This window comes from Sparus aurata, chromosome 2 (assembly GCF_900880675.1).
Source record: "Sparus aurata chromosome 2, fSpaAur1.1, whole genome shotgun sequence".
NCBI classification, from domain to species: domain Eukaryota; kingdom Metazoa; phylum Chordata; class Actinopteri; order Spariformes; family Sparidae; genus Sparus; species Sparus aurata.
This window is the reverse complement of record NC_044188.1, coordinates 28,495,333-28,512,526: the sequence shown is the minus strand read 5'-3', so window position 1 is coordinate 28,512,526 and position 17,194 is coordinate 28,495,333. Positions and strand designations below refer to the sequence as shown.

Genomic DNA, 17,194 nt, shown 5'->3' with positions numbered 1-17,194 from the left:
CTTTATGACGGCGTGAGTCAAGATAACAGCCAGCTAATGACTTTATAGTGCATCTGAGACTGCGCATTATTGGGCATTGAAAGGGAGCAGAGGTTAGTTGAACCTAGCACACTGACAAAGGCTCTATTATAATGACGGTTGGGTGTAGGCACCTTAATTTAGAAACCCCATCTGTAACTTGTTCCCATTGTCTGAGCAGCTAACGGAGAGAATGAGGTGAAAGAGCGAGGGAGCAAATGTGGGTGAGGAGGAGAAAAACGGGGAAAAGGAAGAGGGGGGGGGAGGCGTGCTTTATCATAGTTTTTAATGAGAATTTATTAATAGGTTTCCATCGAAGTCTGTGGCTGGTGATGCTAATATTAACACAATGTACCGTGCATCTTTTCATCTCACCCTTTCCGTCTTGCACTGCTACAGACCCTTTAGGTTCATTTTCAGTCAACAGATACCCCTCCTCATCCGCCAACACCCATTTCTGGCCCTCCCTCAAATCCCCTCCCTCCCTCCATCCAGACCTGCTCCCTCCATACTAATCGGTGGCTTTCTGCTTCCTCGTGAACAGACGGTGTTTGTCTTCCCCTTCTGTCCCTCTTCATCTCCTTCCTCGCAGCCGTAGCTTCCTCCCCTCCGCATTCGCTCATTCAACACTATCTGCCAGACTAATGCTACACATAAACTATGGCCGCCTCGTGAGGACGCGTACATCCCGGATGAAATTGTACTTCCACGTCTCCATTAATACGGCGACACACTCGCGCACGAGAGCGCACTTATTTCTCCTCCGGCGAGCGCCACGCGCTCCACACACACTGTCCCCTCCGCCGCTCTCTGTGTCTCTGTGAAATCACTCATTGCCACGCTGCTCCTCCAAAAATAACACTGATAATTAATTTCCGTTGTGAAATGATTCGTCTGCGGACTGACTAGCTTTCATATTTCACCCTGCATCGATCCCCCCAGCCCGCTCGCGTGCGCTTCATTAGTCAGAGAGAGAGCGAGCGAGACAGGGACAACAGAAGCAGGGGGAGAGAGAGAGAGAGAGAGAGAGAGAACGGGAGAGTTAAGTCAATTACCGTCGCTTATGTTTGAAAGCAACGCAAAAAAACACATTAATTACAATAGAGCCGACATGTAAATTGGGATTGATGAGCAGCAGAGTTTGTGTCACATTTCCCTGGAGCCGCTGCTCGTGGTAAAAAAAAAACTACGGCAGCCTTACATCAAAGCAGGAACTTAATAACAAGGTCCAAGGCAAACTTTGTCTAAAGTTATTGAGTGGGTGCCATAAAGCCCCTCTGTTAGCAGCAGGCTCGGGCGCCCGGCCACCTCCAGCTGATTCGACATATGAATGGGAAAGAAATCTGCCGGGCTATTGGATTTCAGTTAACGCGCTGAATTAACTGAGGTGAAATTGGATCCTCCCTCGCCGTAATGGACAGGACATTAAAAGGGAATTCAAGAAGCCTCAGCTCCCAATAAAGGGACTACCCAGTCAATTACACACGCACATTTACATCTTTGTTATATGTGTTTATGTGTAGAAAGAATCAATTACCTGACCCAGTTGAGACTTTTTGCAAGCGTGTTGTAAATGTTAAAATCACCAATTTGTTGGATTTAGTGTTTTGTGTGCTCATAGAAATCCTCTTCTTACGCCATTGTTCAGTAGTAACCACGATGAATGTCAGTGTAACTGTGTACTTTGGCTCCTAACCACCACTGGTAATAACATCAACTCTTCCCCCTTTCTTCCTCATCCATAGGCCCTCCGTCAGCGCCCATCCACCTCATCTCCAATGTCAACGAGACCTCTGTAAACCTGGAGTGGAGCCCGCCCCGGAGCACAGGAGGACGCCAGGACTTGACGTACAATGTGGTGTGCAAGCGCTGCGGGCCCGACGGTCGGCGCTGTCAGCCCTGCGGCAACGGCATCCACTTCAGCCCCCAGCAGCTGAGCTTGAAGGGCACCAGGGTGTCCATCAACGAGCTGCAGGCCCACACCAACTACACCTTCGAGGTGTGGGCAGTGAATGGAGTCTCGCCTCAAAGCCCCGGACCGGAACAGGCAGTGTCCGTGACCGTCACCACCAACCAGGCCGGTAAGAAGACCACTGAGGGTTATGGCGAGTGGGTGATTCAGGTTGGGAAAATGAACAGATAACAGAAGTCAGATTTTGTGACAGCCAGCCAGGCAGGACCAATACTGGACATCGTTAAGTGCTGCTTTTGTTGGATCATATTTTATGTGGAAATCCGACAGCTAACAAGAGGTGTTACATCAAAGGAGGTTAAGGCATCCCACAAGTGTAGCATTGATTTTGTTCAAGAGTAAATAAGTGTTTTGTCAATCTGACTGGAAGTGGGCAACACTGATTGGGACGATATATTGACTTACCAATATATTTCTCAGTCATATTGAACATGTCATGATGGAGCCTAATGTGCAAATCACATGTTTTCATTGCAAGATGTATGGATTTGGTTATTCTGGGATGTTTATACTAGTCCAGGAATGGCTGTAGTGATGGAAAAGCTAACTGCCCCTTCATGACATGGCCACAGGAAATAGGTGTTTATGGGTTGTAGCAAGTACATGGTACTCTGGTACAGATATCAAATAGTACTAGTACTTTTGTGACCGACTGACTGATGGGAGTTTTAGCTTTGTTAGCTATGTAGGCTAAGCAACAACAATAACCTAGATCTTCATGAATGAATGGTATGCACCACCAATATACCAATTGCTATAGGAGAGAGGACAAGCTGTTACCATGGAAAACACCGGCTTTGGTTAAGCAACAGGATGCACCGCAAGCCAATCACATAGTTTGTGCAATGTCAACTGGGGCTGGGACTAAGGTGGATTTAAAACTTGTTTTGTAAAAAGTTCTCATACTTATGTAAATATCGCATGTCTTAATTGAATGAAGTTCTGGTTAGGCCCACCCACTAGCAGGTGTGGGTTCAAGTGTTACCCTTTTCAAGTATGGATAGGGATACAGATGAGTTGGCTGAACAGATAGATACAGATAATGTGTACTTACTCAATCCCTAGTGATTTTGATTGGCTAAAGGTTGCCTTTGAAAATTGTTATTGGTAAATACGAAAAGATTCAGTAGCAGTTCTGGAGCCTCTGAGCTTATCAAATGATCATGCTCACCATGTAGTTGACTAAATTTGGGAGATCTCCAGCGGTTTGACTGCAAATCCAAGTTAGTTTCTAACTTAAAGGAAGGAGTGCATGGTGGTAGAGAAGCTTTGCTACTTGTCTGTGGCGGCTTATGTTTGATGCAGAGCACAAGTTGCACTGAGCGCTTGAAGTACTTTTTTGGGTAGCAATCTGCGTGTCAAAACATGTTTATTAAAGCTGTAAATAATTTGGGTGAAGGCTGGGTGATTACTGAGGAGGATGATGGATCCTCTGCAGTGGGAAATCATTTTCCACAATATTTCACTTGAGTTTTGCATAATTAGGCACGAGAAGCCTAGGCTGAAGATAGGGGCAAAGGGCTATATTTAGCTCTCAAGCTAATGAATTAGATGAGTTGTATTGATCTGCGGAGGCTTCATTTCAAATGCTGCTGGATCGTGTGTGTATGTGTGTGTAATTATTCTAGTAGAACACACCCATGAATGCAGCCCTCTCCTTCAGAGCTGGAGAAGAGCCCTCTAGCCTGGGGGTGCGTTCAAAGCCTCCCGTTGTTTTGTCATTTAGCCATTTTGTAACCGGTTGTTGTGCAAATGGATTTTTACGACCCTGGCCCTTTCTCTTCATCCCTCCCTGCTCTCCTCCGCTTATAGCCGATCATTACTCTGGTCTTCTTTACTACTCTGCTCTTGGGTGGCAAGCTAAGTGCCTTTTTGTGTCTTTTTTATCACTAATTTCCATCCCTGGGAAAGGCGAATGTCTTGAATAGGGCCGGCACTGGCAATTTAAGGGCACCGTGGCTTGATTTATCAGCTGGGGTCAGTAAGATGGAGATGAATGGATGTGCTGCCTGTGGGAGAGCCGCGAGTCCTGCCAGACAGGCATGTGTGGGAGCCGTAATGGAGCACACCCCGGAGTCCAGGCGGAGGGCTCGCAATAGTGCGTCAGCTTGGACACACTGATGCGCAGTTGCACCAGAAACTCCGAAGTGTGCGCTCTCACACGTGGATTCATACCAAGACAGATAACACACACACACACACCCCCACACATATTGCTGTCCCCCTGAGGTTGCTCGAGGCTAATCTGCTGACTTCAAGTTGTAAGATATAGATGATGTTGCCTTTGGCTCGTCACTGGTGCATGTTTCACAACCGTTCCCCGGGATTAGTTACATGACGCTTGCAGCTGGAAGCTCTATTATGGCGTGCGTGTGTATGTATGCACATGTGCAGAACCGACTGCATGCGTGGCTAAAAGTGAGAAAATGTGCGACGCAGAATGTTTGTGCGCTCGTGGATGGGGATGATCAACATTTGCCTCCCAAACAATGCCCTCAATGTGTCTCCGGGGCGTGCGCGTCTCTTCTAATTTGCGGTGCGTGTGTGTGTGTGTGTGTATGTGCGTGTTCAAGAGAATAGCTCCAGACTGATTGGATTTCGTCCTGCTAATGCTTGGTAGGGGCTTTGGAAGCTCTGGTTTCAGCCGCTGGTAATCCAGCCAGTCATCTGTGGCTGTCCCTCTCTCTGTATCGCCTACCCTCATCCAGACACCGTGGATTACACATTTATTATGATAGATTTATTAGGATTTATAAGTGCTGTGGAAAAGACACCCCCGCCGCCGCCTTTCCATAAAAGTTCAAATTTCGGCTAGCGAGGAAGGAGTGAGGTAGGCAGGTTGGAAGGGAGGAGTGCTTGTGTTTTTCTTTTTTTCTTTGTGAGAGGAAAATGGATGAAGGTGAAATATGCTGGAAGTCAACAATGAGTCCATGGGTGCTGTTGATTGCGTGTGCATGCGTCTCTGACCAAAGCATGCATTTTTGAGTGTGTATGAAGAGGTCAGATCCCATGTCTCACCATGAACAATTCCACTGTCATAAATCAGCCGGGGTGTAACCCTTTCACCCGGACTGCATGAGGAAAGGGAGGGGAGGGAGGAGGGGGGGGTTGTCCAAGCTTTGAACTGACCCCTGGCTGTAAATGGATGTTTTTTTTTTCCCCTTTATGGGATCAAGCACTTTGTGCATGAGTGTGTGTGTGTGTGTGTGTAGTGTGAGAGAGAGGGAGAGAGAGAGTCAGAGAGAGAGAGGTGTTTATGTCTCGATACAAAATACTTGGCAGGCTTAAGTGACTAAAAGTGAATTAGTGCATGAGAGAGAGAGTGTGTGTGGGCACGTCTGTCAGCGCACATGTGTGTGAGTTTCCATATCTCTGGCAAATCGGACAGACGTACATGTGGAAATGCGTTCGGGGAGATGGAAGCAGGCTTCATAGGCGAAGGGAGGGGGGGGCAGATCTTGTAAGCGGGAGCCATTTTCTTGACACCCTGAAAAACTGTTCCCTCCTCGGCTATTTTTCCTTGGCGGCGGCAACATCTTGTGACTCCAATCTGGCAACCAGGCTCTAATCTGGCAACCACATGTGCACCGCGGCCCCTGTCTCTTTTAATGTCGAACTGTAATCGACCGCATATTCGCGCAAAATTCTCCAGCTGACCACAGCTGCTCTTCGCAGCGCAAGCGTTTGCGATGAACAAGGTCGCAAAGACAAACTTGCTCCCTTCATGCAGAGAGAAAAAACCTCCGAAGCGTCTACAAGAAACTGACGCACAACTGCCACTATTGTCTCAGGAGGGGGGGATTTTTAAAACCAAACTCAATCCAGAACTCTTATTTGCCCGTGCCAGGTTTTCGCTCATTATAAACCATGCATAGCTGGTGTGATTGAGTTTTTTACTGTCTGTGTGAGATAATGGGACTAGGTGTGCTTTTCTATGTGAATTTCTATCTTTCTGTTTGTGTAATGAGGCCCTTTGTGTTGCTGTGTGTGTGTGTGTTTGTGTGTGTGTGTGTAAGTATAAGTGTTGCAGGCTGTGAAAGAGTTTTTTTTGGAGTTCGCAATTCTGAAATGAGATCTGAATATTCATTGCATCTAACACTTATTATTCCAGCAGCGTTTCTAACCCACGCGTTCAGGAGATAGTAAGAAATTACAGATCTGCCCCACATATTTAAATCCATCTACAGAGGTGCCAGCTTGTCTAGCACGGTCTGCCCAAGTCACAGCCTCAGGTTTAACTCGCCTCCATTCGGGATAAATATGTCGGGTTTCGTCTTGCATCAGCTCTGTGCACTTTGCGTGGTTTTCCAATATTGAACATTTTCCTGTCTTTGAAACATTCCTCTCACTAATTTATCCTTAACAAATCATAAAACTTGGCCTTGATGGATCACCTTTTTTGTGTTTGAGCTGTTTTAACCTTGGCGTCGCACATAGGGAACCTCAGAAGGGACCGCTCGGAAAATCACTCATCTTTATCCTCACGTTAGTCGCGGGAAGAATAAAAATGCAACAAGAGGAGGCAAACACGATTAAATTGCCATATCTGTCATCTTTGGAGGAAAGATGGATGTGTGGATTACCATGAGGGAAAGAAGGCCTGTGACCCCCTCAGGGGTTTTCTTACTAAGACAGAGCGTCCTCGCTCAGCCCCAGGAGGGCCTTCAAATTGGCTCTCGCTGCCGGGTAAGATTGATCGGAGGGATACAAATGGCCGCCATCTAATTGTTTAACGCAGACGCAACACATTAGGCCAACAGGATTACACAACCTTGGGTTAATCTGTTTACCAAGAGATGTCTGCAATCTCATCCCTCTCCATCTCGACCCCCACCAGTCGCAAACCCTCCGCCCCCCCCCCTCATCCCGCCGCTTCTTCACCCCGCTGAAACTCAATCCGAGGCTGGTGCTTGAATTCCTGGCCCGTTTGAACTCAATCCCTGGCTAAAAGCAAGGTTTTGTTAGCGTTAGCTTGAAGGCTAGGCTCCCTGGAGCCCCTGGTCAAAGTGATGAGAATGTATATAATGTCATAGATAATCCAATCATAATCGGTGGACCGCGAACCCCTCATTAATCATCCCACTGTAATTTTTTAAAAGGCAGATGGTCTGGAACGAGTAAGGTTACAGTATCATTGAGGGCCAAGGGTCAAAGTTTCGGTCCTTGTGCAAGCAGGCGCCACAATGGAACGCTACCTGGGCATTAGTGGAAATGTTTTTCGTGTGGATGAGTGAAGTTGTTTGGTTGTTGAGGATAATGCTACAACACCCAAAGTGCCGGTGTGTGAGCATGTTTGTCTTGTAGGTCTTTTTATATAGTCGTGTGTTAATCCACGAAACCTTTTGTTCCCCGGCGTATAACTCCACCTGCTCCACCATATATCTCCCGGTCTGCTCAAAACTCAGTCTGTACAAGCGTGTTTCTCTGTTTACGACACTATCTCTCCTACGCCTATGGGTTCCTCTTTGTAGCGTCAAGAGTGTGTATGACCCAATTTTAGCATTGTCACACTCCCCGAAGATAGAGGTTTGATTTGTGCAGCAGCGACACGCTGGAGGGTGGGGACGAGTGTAAGCCATTATCTGTGCTTTAACCTTCACATGTTAAAGGCGTCTGAACGCAGATAGCTCGGCTGCTTGAAATATGGCCTCATTATCAGCTGCAGCACAAAAGGACTCGAGATAAGATCGCTCACCGGAGCTTTAATGAAAACCAATTGATTTGCTCTCCTGAAGACAAAAAAATAGTAAAGGCGTCGAGCTCATTTGGAGCTTTCCTAGGCGGACTTTGGAGCGAAAGCTTTCCCAGGGTGACCTGTGTATCTGCAGAAAATGAAGTTAAACGTTATTTTTGCCAGCTTGTAGGAAAAGTGGCTGAGACGCTGAGGGGAAATTGGATCAGTTTTATTGATGCCAACCATTAGTTCAGAAATAGCGTATTGCCATACACTCTTGCTTTGGCAATTGAGCTGTGTGGCCATACAGCTCTGTAACACCTCAGAGTTTTGAATGGTAGCCAAGTTCAGAGACAAATGGAAGTGATTGCCTTGTGGCCTGGCACACTGTTTGACTTTCCCAGCAGGAGAAAAGTGTGGGGGATTTAGGAGAGCAACACAAAAGAGACTCGGTGTCTCCAAGGCTGAATACAACACGGAGGACTGGGAGAAATCAGTGGACTAAATAGTTTTTCTTCTTCTTTCCGTCTCTTTTTGATCATCTCTCCAGCCCCCTCGCCAGTGTCTTCCATCCAGGCGAAGGATATCACAAGACACACCATCTCACTGGCCTGGCAGCCGCCTGACAGAGCCAACGGGGTCATCCTGGAGTATGAAGTGAAGTACTATGAGAAGGTGAGGCGTCCCATGGGAAATGTAGTTGGTTATTGAAATAATCTCCAAACAGCAACATGTTTGAACAGATTATATGATATATCTCTTAATGTGTCTCTTAATTCTGTTATCTTTAGGACCAAAATGAGAGAAGTTACAGAATCATCAAAACTTCATCAAGGAACACGGACATCAAAGGTCTCACCCCTCTCACCTCCTACGTGTTCCATGTGCGCGCCCGCACGGCGGCCGGTTACGGGGAATTCAGCGGCCCATTTGAGTTCATGACCAACTCCGGTGAGTTCGGCCAGGCCGCTTCTTTTCCACTCTACTTGATGACATCAGTGCACTGCTGAGGCAGAGAGGCGTCGATGGCAGCTCCATCACACTCACTTGTGCAGAAGCCTGCAATGATAGCATCTTTTATGAGTGTCTCTCTTTCACTGTAGTGTCATCAATCAAAATATCTGTCGTCTATAAAAGATAAATGATATTGTGCTCCAGCACCTGACTGGCAACTTGAGTAGCTTCCATTATTCAATGAGTCTCAGTAGAAGTGCCAGACAGGGTTCAAACTACTGTGTTTGGATTTTTGAAGAATGATACACTTTCTGATGTTTGTAGTTGGAAGGTGGTTTTTTTTTTTCCTCAGTAAATCTAACTTGAGCCAAATCATCAGTATTCATCGATTCTATCAGACTCTAACCCTAAGATAATAACAGTAACAGGCTGTCCTATGTGGGTGGACTCTGCTCAAAATTTCAAATTAGCCTCTGAAACCTCACTGACCCGACAGTGGATTGGTCATTACAAAGTCACGCAGGGCAGCCAAAGATTGTTAGAACCCACAGAGGTTAATTTTTAATCATAGTGAGGGTCCAAAAGTTATGAGATATTGTTGTTTGATACAGTGAAGCACACAAAACATAAACATTTGGGACAAGCTGATACAAAATATATAAAATAGTGTCAGACAGTGTGAAATAACATTAAAGCCAGTTAAAGGGAAGTAAAAGGAGGGAGGGGGACTGAATGTTTAAGGAAAAGTAAATACACATTCAGTCACCATCGTCTCACCCCCATGCTGAATGCAAAGTTTTGTAGTTCACAAAACATTTCCCAAGCTTCAGAGCAAAACAGTGTTGCAGCGTTTTCCTAAACAAAGTAGTAGATGGGGACTGAATTTACATTTTGGGAGGAACTCCAACGAGTTGGAATTAATTCAAATGAAGAGTCAAAACAAAGACTTTGGAATCCATCGATATAATAACAATGTTTAATCAACCAAACTTTACTGGAGCTTAACATTAAACTTTTCCTCGACACATCCAGTAAATATCACGCATGCTGTATGATGTTAACTGTTTATGGGAGGTTATGACATTGAGGATTACATACATAGACCGCGTGCCCAGATGTCCCCTTTGTAATGCAGATGGGGACAGCGGCGCATGATAATGACACGGTCAAGCACACATTCTAATGAGCAGTCATTGTCTCACGATCATATAGGGAGAGAGACCCGTGGAGGAAGTGGGAGGGGGCCAGTGACAAACACAGAATGTACGCCGGCTCTTTCATGTGCGGCGACTCGATCGAGCACAGTGATATTGACTTTGCTCTTTGTCTCCGTCCAACCTTCCTCCCTCTCTCTCCTCTTTCCCCCGCTCTCCCCCCATCTTTCCTTCCTTTTCCCTCAGTCCCAGCTCCCATCATTGGCGATGGGGCCAACTCCACAGTGTTACTGGTGTCGGTGGTGGGCAGTGTGGTCCTCCTCATCATCCTCATCAGCGCTTTCGTCATCAGCCGAAGGTGAGCTTCATCCCTGCTGTCCCGTCTGCTTTCTGTCTCGCCCTCTTTTCTCCCAGATGATGGGATGTCTTGCTTAGCACCGGGAAAGGTAGCTGTCAGGAGATGGATGTCACTTGAAAACACACACACACACACACACACACACACACACACACACACACACTCAGCCAGACAGCTAGTGCAACTGGCTCACGTCAGATGAGTGATGACTCGCCACACCGGAGACGTGATTGACAGCTCCGACAGCTGAAGAGATGCAATCAGCGACCCCTCGCTCCCTGTCCTCTGCATCCATCCCTGTTTCTCGCATCCCCCTCCCTCTATCTCTCAGCTTGTGGCTGTAATCCCGGCCGCTGGTTATTTTCTCCTGCTGCGCCTTGCTGACCATCGCGAGGAAAATGAGAGAGAGAGAGAAGGAGAGAGAGAGAGAGAGGAGAAAAAAAAGGGAAGGAGGGAGAGAGCTAGGAGGGTGGACAATGAGATAAGCAGGCAATGAAAAGTGGGAGATAGAATACAGAGGGAGACAGACAGAGAGAGAGGCATCAGGTGGATTTGCAGTGACCCAATCTCAGGGTGTTAACCAGCGAGCAGGACAAAGCACCGTCACACAGATGGGATTACATGCAGATGGGGCTGCCTCACCTCAGGGTGTTAACCACACACCCCAGCGTATGTGTGCGTGCATGTTGGGGGTGTATATGTGTGTGCATATCCTTATGTAAAACGGGGTTGTTTTCGTATGTGAGGCGGCACTGTGCGACGGGGAATGTAAATGGTTTGTGTGTTGATTGCTACATGTGTGTTTACCTTTTAATGGCGTTTGCTGATCCCTTTATGTGTGAGTGTCACTTTTTATATGGAAGCCAAATCATTGTTTGCATGTGTGTCCTGGTGTTGAGGATGATGGGGAGTGAAGGGGGCTGTTGATTGTGTGTGTGTGTGTGTGTGTGTGTTTGTGTCCTCCCGTTTCCATGTGATTGCCTCTCTCCCGAGCCAAGCAGGTGGTTGTCTCTGCCTTCTTTATATGCATGTGACGGCCACTGTCATTGTGCCGCTGCGGCCATCCTGTGATTGTGGGGAGGGACTGTAATCACGTAGCCGTTTACCATCATTACACAACCATAGAGGAGGACAATGTCTCGCACATCTGGTCATTTCCGCCACTGACCCCGACACATCAATATAAGCACAGGTGTCAGGCTGCCTGGGGGATTCAGAGGGATTTAAGTGCATCTTCTCTGGGATTGATTTGCTGCTGTATGCTCGGTGCCCTTCAGAAACCCTCCGTGCTGAAGGGTACTTTTGACTTAAAGTAGTAATACCACCATTTAAACGTACCCCATTGCAAGTAAAAGGCGATCAGTTTACTTTAAAAGCACATAATTGTCATCACAGAAAATACTGTCATAAGTAAATGCACTCATTTTGCTTTTATGTATTACATTTTAGGATTATTGCCAATGCAAGATGGCGCCGCTCCAGGTGGCTGCCTGTAGCTGCAGCTGCCGTCGCCATCATTTCCCAGCTTGGGATCAATAAAGTCTATCTATCTATCTATCTATCTATCTATCTATCGATCTATTATTATCATTACTGGTGCATCACGATGTAAACAGCATTTTAGTGATAAAGCTGGTCAAAGAGAAGCTATTTTAAACCAACATATAGATTATATATAGTTCATATTAAATGAGCAGCTAAGATTTTCGCCTACTATGATTTTTACTTAAATAGATGAGATATAGCATCTTAAGTCGTGAGCTTCGGAGGTTTGAACATAGTCAGGCTAGCTGTTTCCCCTTGTTTCCAGTCTTAATGCTAAGCTAACAACAAAACTAAGAGCACTAGAGTAGTGCAGGAATGGGTTCTAAAACCCAGAAAGTCAGCATTTTTGCACTTGCGGTTCCCTCATTTCGAAGTCAGTGAGATCCAGTTAATTGCCTGAAACGTGGTCTGCGATTACCGCAACATTAAGAAATGTTGCTGTTTGTTCTACGACAACACGTGTTTACGTGTCTTAAAAAAATGCAGTTGCAAATAAGAGGATAAATGACACAACAGAGTCTTGTCTCAAAGTTGCGAGCTATTCTTTCCGGGTTCGCCTGCCAAAATATATCATCCCTGCTTTACTCTGTTACCTAAAAAGACAAAATTGCCACTAAAACATCTAAAAGTGGCATCAAGAGAGCTGCATTAAATTAAAAAATAAAAAATTATGCCCACAAGAATGTCAGTGTCTCATCAGTAATCAGTGACTGTGTCGCCACTTCACATAATTGAATGGATGTAAGTAGGTTTGGTGTCTTGATTTGACTTAACATTTACATTTATCTGAAGAGACACTTGTGCCCAATTACTATTAAAGTAATTTTTTTTGTTTTTACGTGAGCTGTGTTTTTTTCCGACACGTTTCCTGACATTTGAAACGTGTGCTGCGGCCACTGTGACTGACCGTCCTGCTTTTCTTGCCCCCAGAAGGAGTAAGTACAGCAAGGCCAAGCAGGACTCTGACGAGGAGAAGCACTTACATCAAGGTAACTCACAGACGACACTCTGCCTACGTGCTCTTTAATTGAACAACATTAGCGCTGTCAGGTGTGCTCATGTGCGTGCACTCTAAACCGCAAATGAAGCCCATAAAATGGAGCGGAAAAAAAAAAACAGTTTTGAAGTTAATGTACTTGCAGCCTCATGCTCCAAACACCTCATTATCAAGTCATCAGCATTTTTTATTTGCGTCCCGCAAAAATTTCACGCTAACGAGCTCCGTCTTCATCGGAGTCGGCCACAGCGACATGAAAAGCAAGGAAGGTAGAGAAGCAAGGTCTGGAGAGAAGAAAGGAGGAGGAGGAGTAGAGGTTCCAGAGGAAGGCGGTGTAGCCTGCAGCACGATGGAAATAAAGAACAGATGGAGTGTAGTTGCCAGAATGAATTAACCTTCACTCTTTCACTCCCGTATTTCTTTTTTTCGCTTCCTTCCTTCCTTCCCTCCCCCCCTTCCTCCCTTTCTTTTCCAAACTTCTTTCTTCAGGAGTGAGGATATACGTTGACCCCTTTACCTACGAGGACCCGAACCAAGCTGTCCGTGAGTTCGCCAAAGAGATCGACGCCTCCTGTATCAAGATCGAGAAAGTTATTGGCATCGGTGAGGAGCTTTTGATTTTCCCAGAGTGCAGTGTCATTGGGAGTGAGGCATATTGTAACATACTTTGGCTAAAAGCATCAGCCTAATGGGATAATAGTGTATTTGGTATTCATTTCATTTCAAATATTCTGCTTCTCTCTCGGTGATTCTTGCTTGTGTCCGCACTCACGCACACTCCCTGAGAATAAAAACTCTGGACAACTCGGACAATAACATTTGGTCTGCTTCTAGATAGGTCAACAAGTAAAAGAATAAAATAAATAAGGAGAGGCTAAATATGTTGTCCACGGCCAGAGAAAAGTCATCCAATGACAAAATAATAAAGAGGAAGAATCAATATCCATTTCCCCCGACTCTCTGCTCCGGTGGCTGAGGGGAGGAGGGGAGTGAGGGATTAAAGACCCTGATCAATGTTTGAAGTGGACCCCTTCTAACCTGCACGCACACAAACACACACACCATCGCCTACTTCATCTTAGATGTGATTAATAGCCGGTGCAGTTTAGTGTCAGGGTGCTTGTGTATCATTGCTCCACATTTTTCAACCCGGCCGTGTGTTTTTTCCAGGGGAGTTCGGCGAGGTGTGCAGTGGCCGCCTGAAGATGCCCGGCAAGAGGGAGATCTGCGTGGCCATCAAGACGCTGAAGGCCGGCTACACCGACAAGCAGAGGAGGGACTTCCTGTCCGAGGCCAGCATCATGGGCCAGTTCGACCACCCCAACATCATTCACCTCGAGGGCGTGGTCACCAAATGTAGGTCAAGCACGTAATTTTGTTCGCTTTTTACATACAGGAAGGTGTAGGCTGAGAAATGTTTTTTTTTTTTTCTTTTTCAGAATGACGGAAGTAACATAATTAGAGTGCATAATGCAACTATTTTGGAGAGATGAAATTGCCACAAGAAACTGCAATAATACTCAACTCGCGCACACACAAAAAACCCATTTACACACAATGACTATTATATTATAATAACAAGGAAAGGACATTTATTTCTGCCGTCCCCTGTGTCCCTTAAAAAAATGTAATGATAAATCATTGCAAACCACGTCTGCAGTATTTGGGTGACATTGGGGAAATGTGTGTGTGCAGGGACAAACCAATCTCTACTAGCTGAAGGTGTGTGTGTGCAGTTGTGTGTAGCAGTGCTTGCATGCTTGCATAGCTGCGGAATCTAAAAAAACGTACAACTACTTATGCACGTGTATGTTCAAGGATACCTGTTCTTGCATTTGTGCACATGTGCCTTTTTTGGACATCCCATCCGGGGTATCCCCAGGTGGGCTTTGTCCAGATGGACGAGGTCTAGTGTTGAGGGGGGGGGGGGGGGGGAGGTGGTGTGAGAAGTAGCTGGCCAGTAGGGAGGGGGTCTAATGGGTCCAGAAACAGGCCCTGTAGCGCGGCACCGGGCTCATTAATCATGGTGTCAGCTGTAAATGTGTTTGGGGTTAGGGAGTGATACCCTATCCCTCCTCTATCTGCTGCTGCATGGCCACAAAACACCAGCCAGATCTCCCTCCCTCTGCCCTTGGCACCCTCTCCTCTCCATCTCTCTTTTTTTCTGTCTACCTTTTACACCTCCCTCCAATGCTGTTTGTTAGGCTACATGTGTTTGTGTGCGTGTGTGTGTTTGTGCGTGTGCATGTGCGAATGTCTTGTCAGCACATGTGGGCGTCTGTGCACCTTTGATTGTATGCATGTGTGCCTGAGTGTTACCATAGCTGATGGCCAGCCTCGGCTCGGGTTAGACGGATGAAGTGCCTTAATGTGTCGTGACACAACAGCCTGGCCCTATCCCTGCTAGATAACACTGTCTCTCTCGCTTTTTGGACACTGTACACACACACACAGATAGATGCACGAACACACTTAGCCCAGTCGGAGCTGAAAGTGAACAGCAGCACAGAGAATTGCTTATCACCTCTCACACCTCTCAGCGCGGGGAATGACCTCTCAGACCTCACGGAGACGGAGTGAGAAAGACAGAGAAAAGGCGGACAGATGGGCAGGAGGAAGGGGAAGAAATCGAGTGGCAGACAGGGAAGGTGCAAATAGAGATCCGGCGAGAAGGAGACAGGAAGGTGGTTAGGAGCTGATGGATCAGAGGAAAGACAGAGAACAACAGTGAGAACGACAGAGAGAGAAAGCAGAGGGCGGTGGAACCACTGAACCGGGGGCTGGGAGAGAAAGAGACGGAGCGAGACAGAGGGCGAGAGATGAAGGAGAAGCAGATGAGCTGCGCCGCGGTGACAGCAGCCGACGTGAAAGCATGGCGAGCCAAGAAGCGAGAAGATCATCCGATAACTCCCACTCCACCTCCTTCCGCTCCAACTTTTGAAAGCCTGACATGAGGTTTGGGCAAATTAGTCCTTTACACTTGAGTGTGTCAGTGGAATCTATTAAAAATCCATTATTTGAATTGCACTCCCCTCTCCATTACAATCAAGTTAAAAGGAATTCTCAAGCTGGCCTCCGTTTGCTGGCATGTCCAACAGAGCCAATTAAGCCTTATTAATTATGGAGGAACTCCAAATAGGCACTGAAATACATAAATGTGCAAAAATCTCTCGCTGAAGACTGCTGGCTGTAGTCCACCATCTTGGAGCCTGTATACTTAATGTTTCTATCATGCTAGTGTGCAATTAAAATCCGGCCTCCATTAGAGCTTGAAATCAGACGTGATACGTTTAACAGCCGATTTACATAAAGTAAGCATGTAAGTATGCTAATTTTAATAAAAAGATCTGCGTTTAAAAGCCAGATCTTTGTTGGCTGCAGACGTCGGGCCTCTGGAGAGCGTTTGCCCAGTGATCCCCCAATATTGTCCCCCTGTTGCATTTTTCCCCCTCTCCTGTTTTGTTGGCAGGTGATAATCGGCCCACTGGCGGGGCCCTTGCCCAGAGTTCATTGCCAAAGGCGGCGGGGCGTATTCAGTAAACAAGGAATTAGCATGCAAATGGGAAGGGAGGAAGAGGGCGGGGCTGGGAAGGCGAGAGTTTAAGGTCGCAGGTCAGACGCTCCTCAGACTTGATTGGGGAGCTGTCAATCACCGGCGGCCCCGGGGCAGAGGCGCGCAACAAAGGGAACAAAGATGGCTGACAAAGAGAGCCCCAGCTCTCCCCCAACTTTAACTCCACTTCCTCTTTTTGGGGCATCGCCGGAGCACCCCGTAATTAATGGAGTGCCAATCACGCGGCGGGTAAGGCGGTGACTGACGGCCTCTTGGCATGGCGAAAGGCCCGCTGTGGAGTGGAGGAACTGCACCTTCAAGACCTCAGCCGCCAGCCGCTCGGCTGGCCCTCTGCTGCTTCAGGCATTCTGCTGGAGCGCACAAGAGATTTCACACCGTGCTCCCTCAAGGCGTTTAAGTCAGCACTTTTCTCAGTTGTAATAAGCTTTTAAGTCCACCTTAACTGTGCCACTTGAAATGGAACGCAAAGAACAGCGCTGATCGAGGAGAAATTTGTGGCAGCACTTTTGGGCATGTGTTGTTGCCATGGCTGGTTAGGCACCAGCTTGCTGCCATTTTGGGACAAAAACAAGCCACCCTCCGGTGCTTTTTCCTTTTCCCTCCTTCTGTATCTCTCTCCTCCTCTGCTCATGCCTGCTATTCCCCCTCATCCTGAGAGACAAAGACAGACAGAGACCCACCAGGGAACGTCCACCCTCCCCACCGCCTGCCCTGACTCAGATAAAGACACAGCCGCTCCCCCAAGAGAGCCGGAGAGGGGAAGACAGAGGGATGGGGTGAAAAAGGCCAGAGAGGAGTGGCAGAGATCGGAGGGAGAACAGAGTGAGAGAGCGTATGAGAGAGGGGGGACAAAAAAGAGAGCAATGGAGAGGAGCTAGCAGGAGAGTGACAGATGCGTCGAAAGTTGGCAGAGGAGAAAGAGGGCAAAGGGACAGCGAGTGACATAAA

The 17,194-nt window shown here is 47.0% G+C and overlaps 1 protein-coding gene across 4 annotated transcripts in view; it reads left to right on the top strand.

Annotated features, from left to right (window-relative positions):
* epha4l (eph receptor A4, like) overlaps positions 1 to 17,194 on the top strand; it is a 58,496-nt gene that overhangs the window by 29,961 nt on the left and 11,341 nt on the right. For 2 of the 4 annotated variants that reach the window (XM_030394726.1, XM_030394752.1), the window contains exons 5-11: positions 1,764 to 2,099; positions 8,215 to 8,339; positions 8,456 to 8,615; positions 10,019 to 10,130; positions 12,606 to 12,664; positions 13,162 to 13,275; positions 13,843 to 14,028. In XM_030394726.1, the coding sequence (XP_030250586.1) occupies positions 1,764 to 2,099; positions 8,215 to 8,339; positions 8,456 to 8,615; positions 10,019 to 10,130; positions 12,606 to 12,664; positions 13,162 to 13,275; positions 13,843 to 14,028 (1,092 nt within the window). The remainder of the gene's footprint in view (positions 1 to 1,763; positions 2,100 to 8,214; positions 8,340 to 8,455; positions 8,616 to 10,018; positions 10,131 to 12,605; positions 12,665 to 13,161; positions 13,276 to 13,842; positions 14,029 to 17,194) is intronic. The other 2 variants (XM_030394741.1, XM_030394734.1) reach the window with 2 other exon arrangements.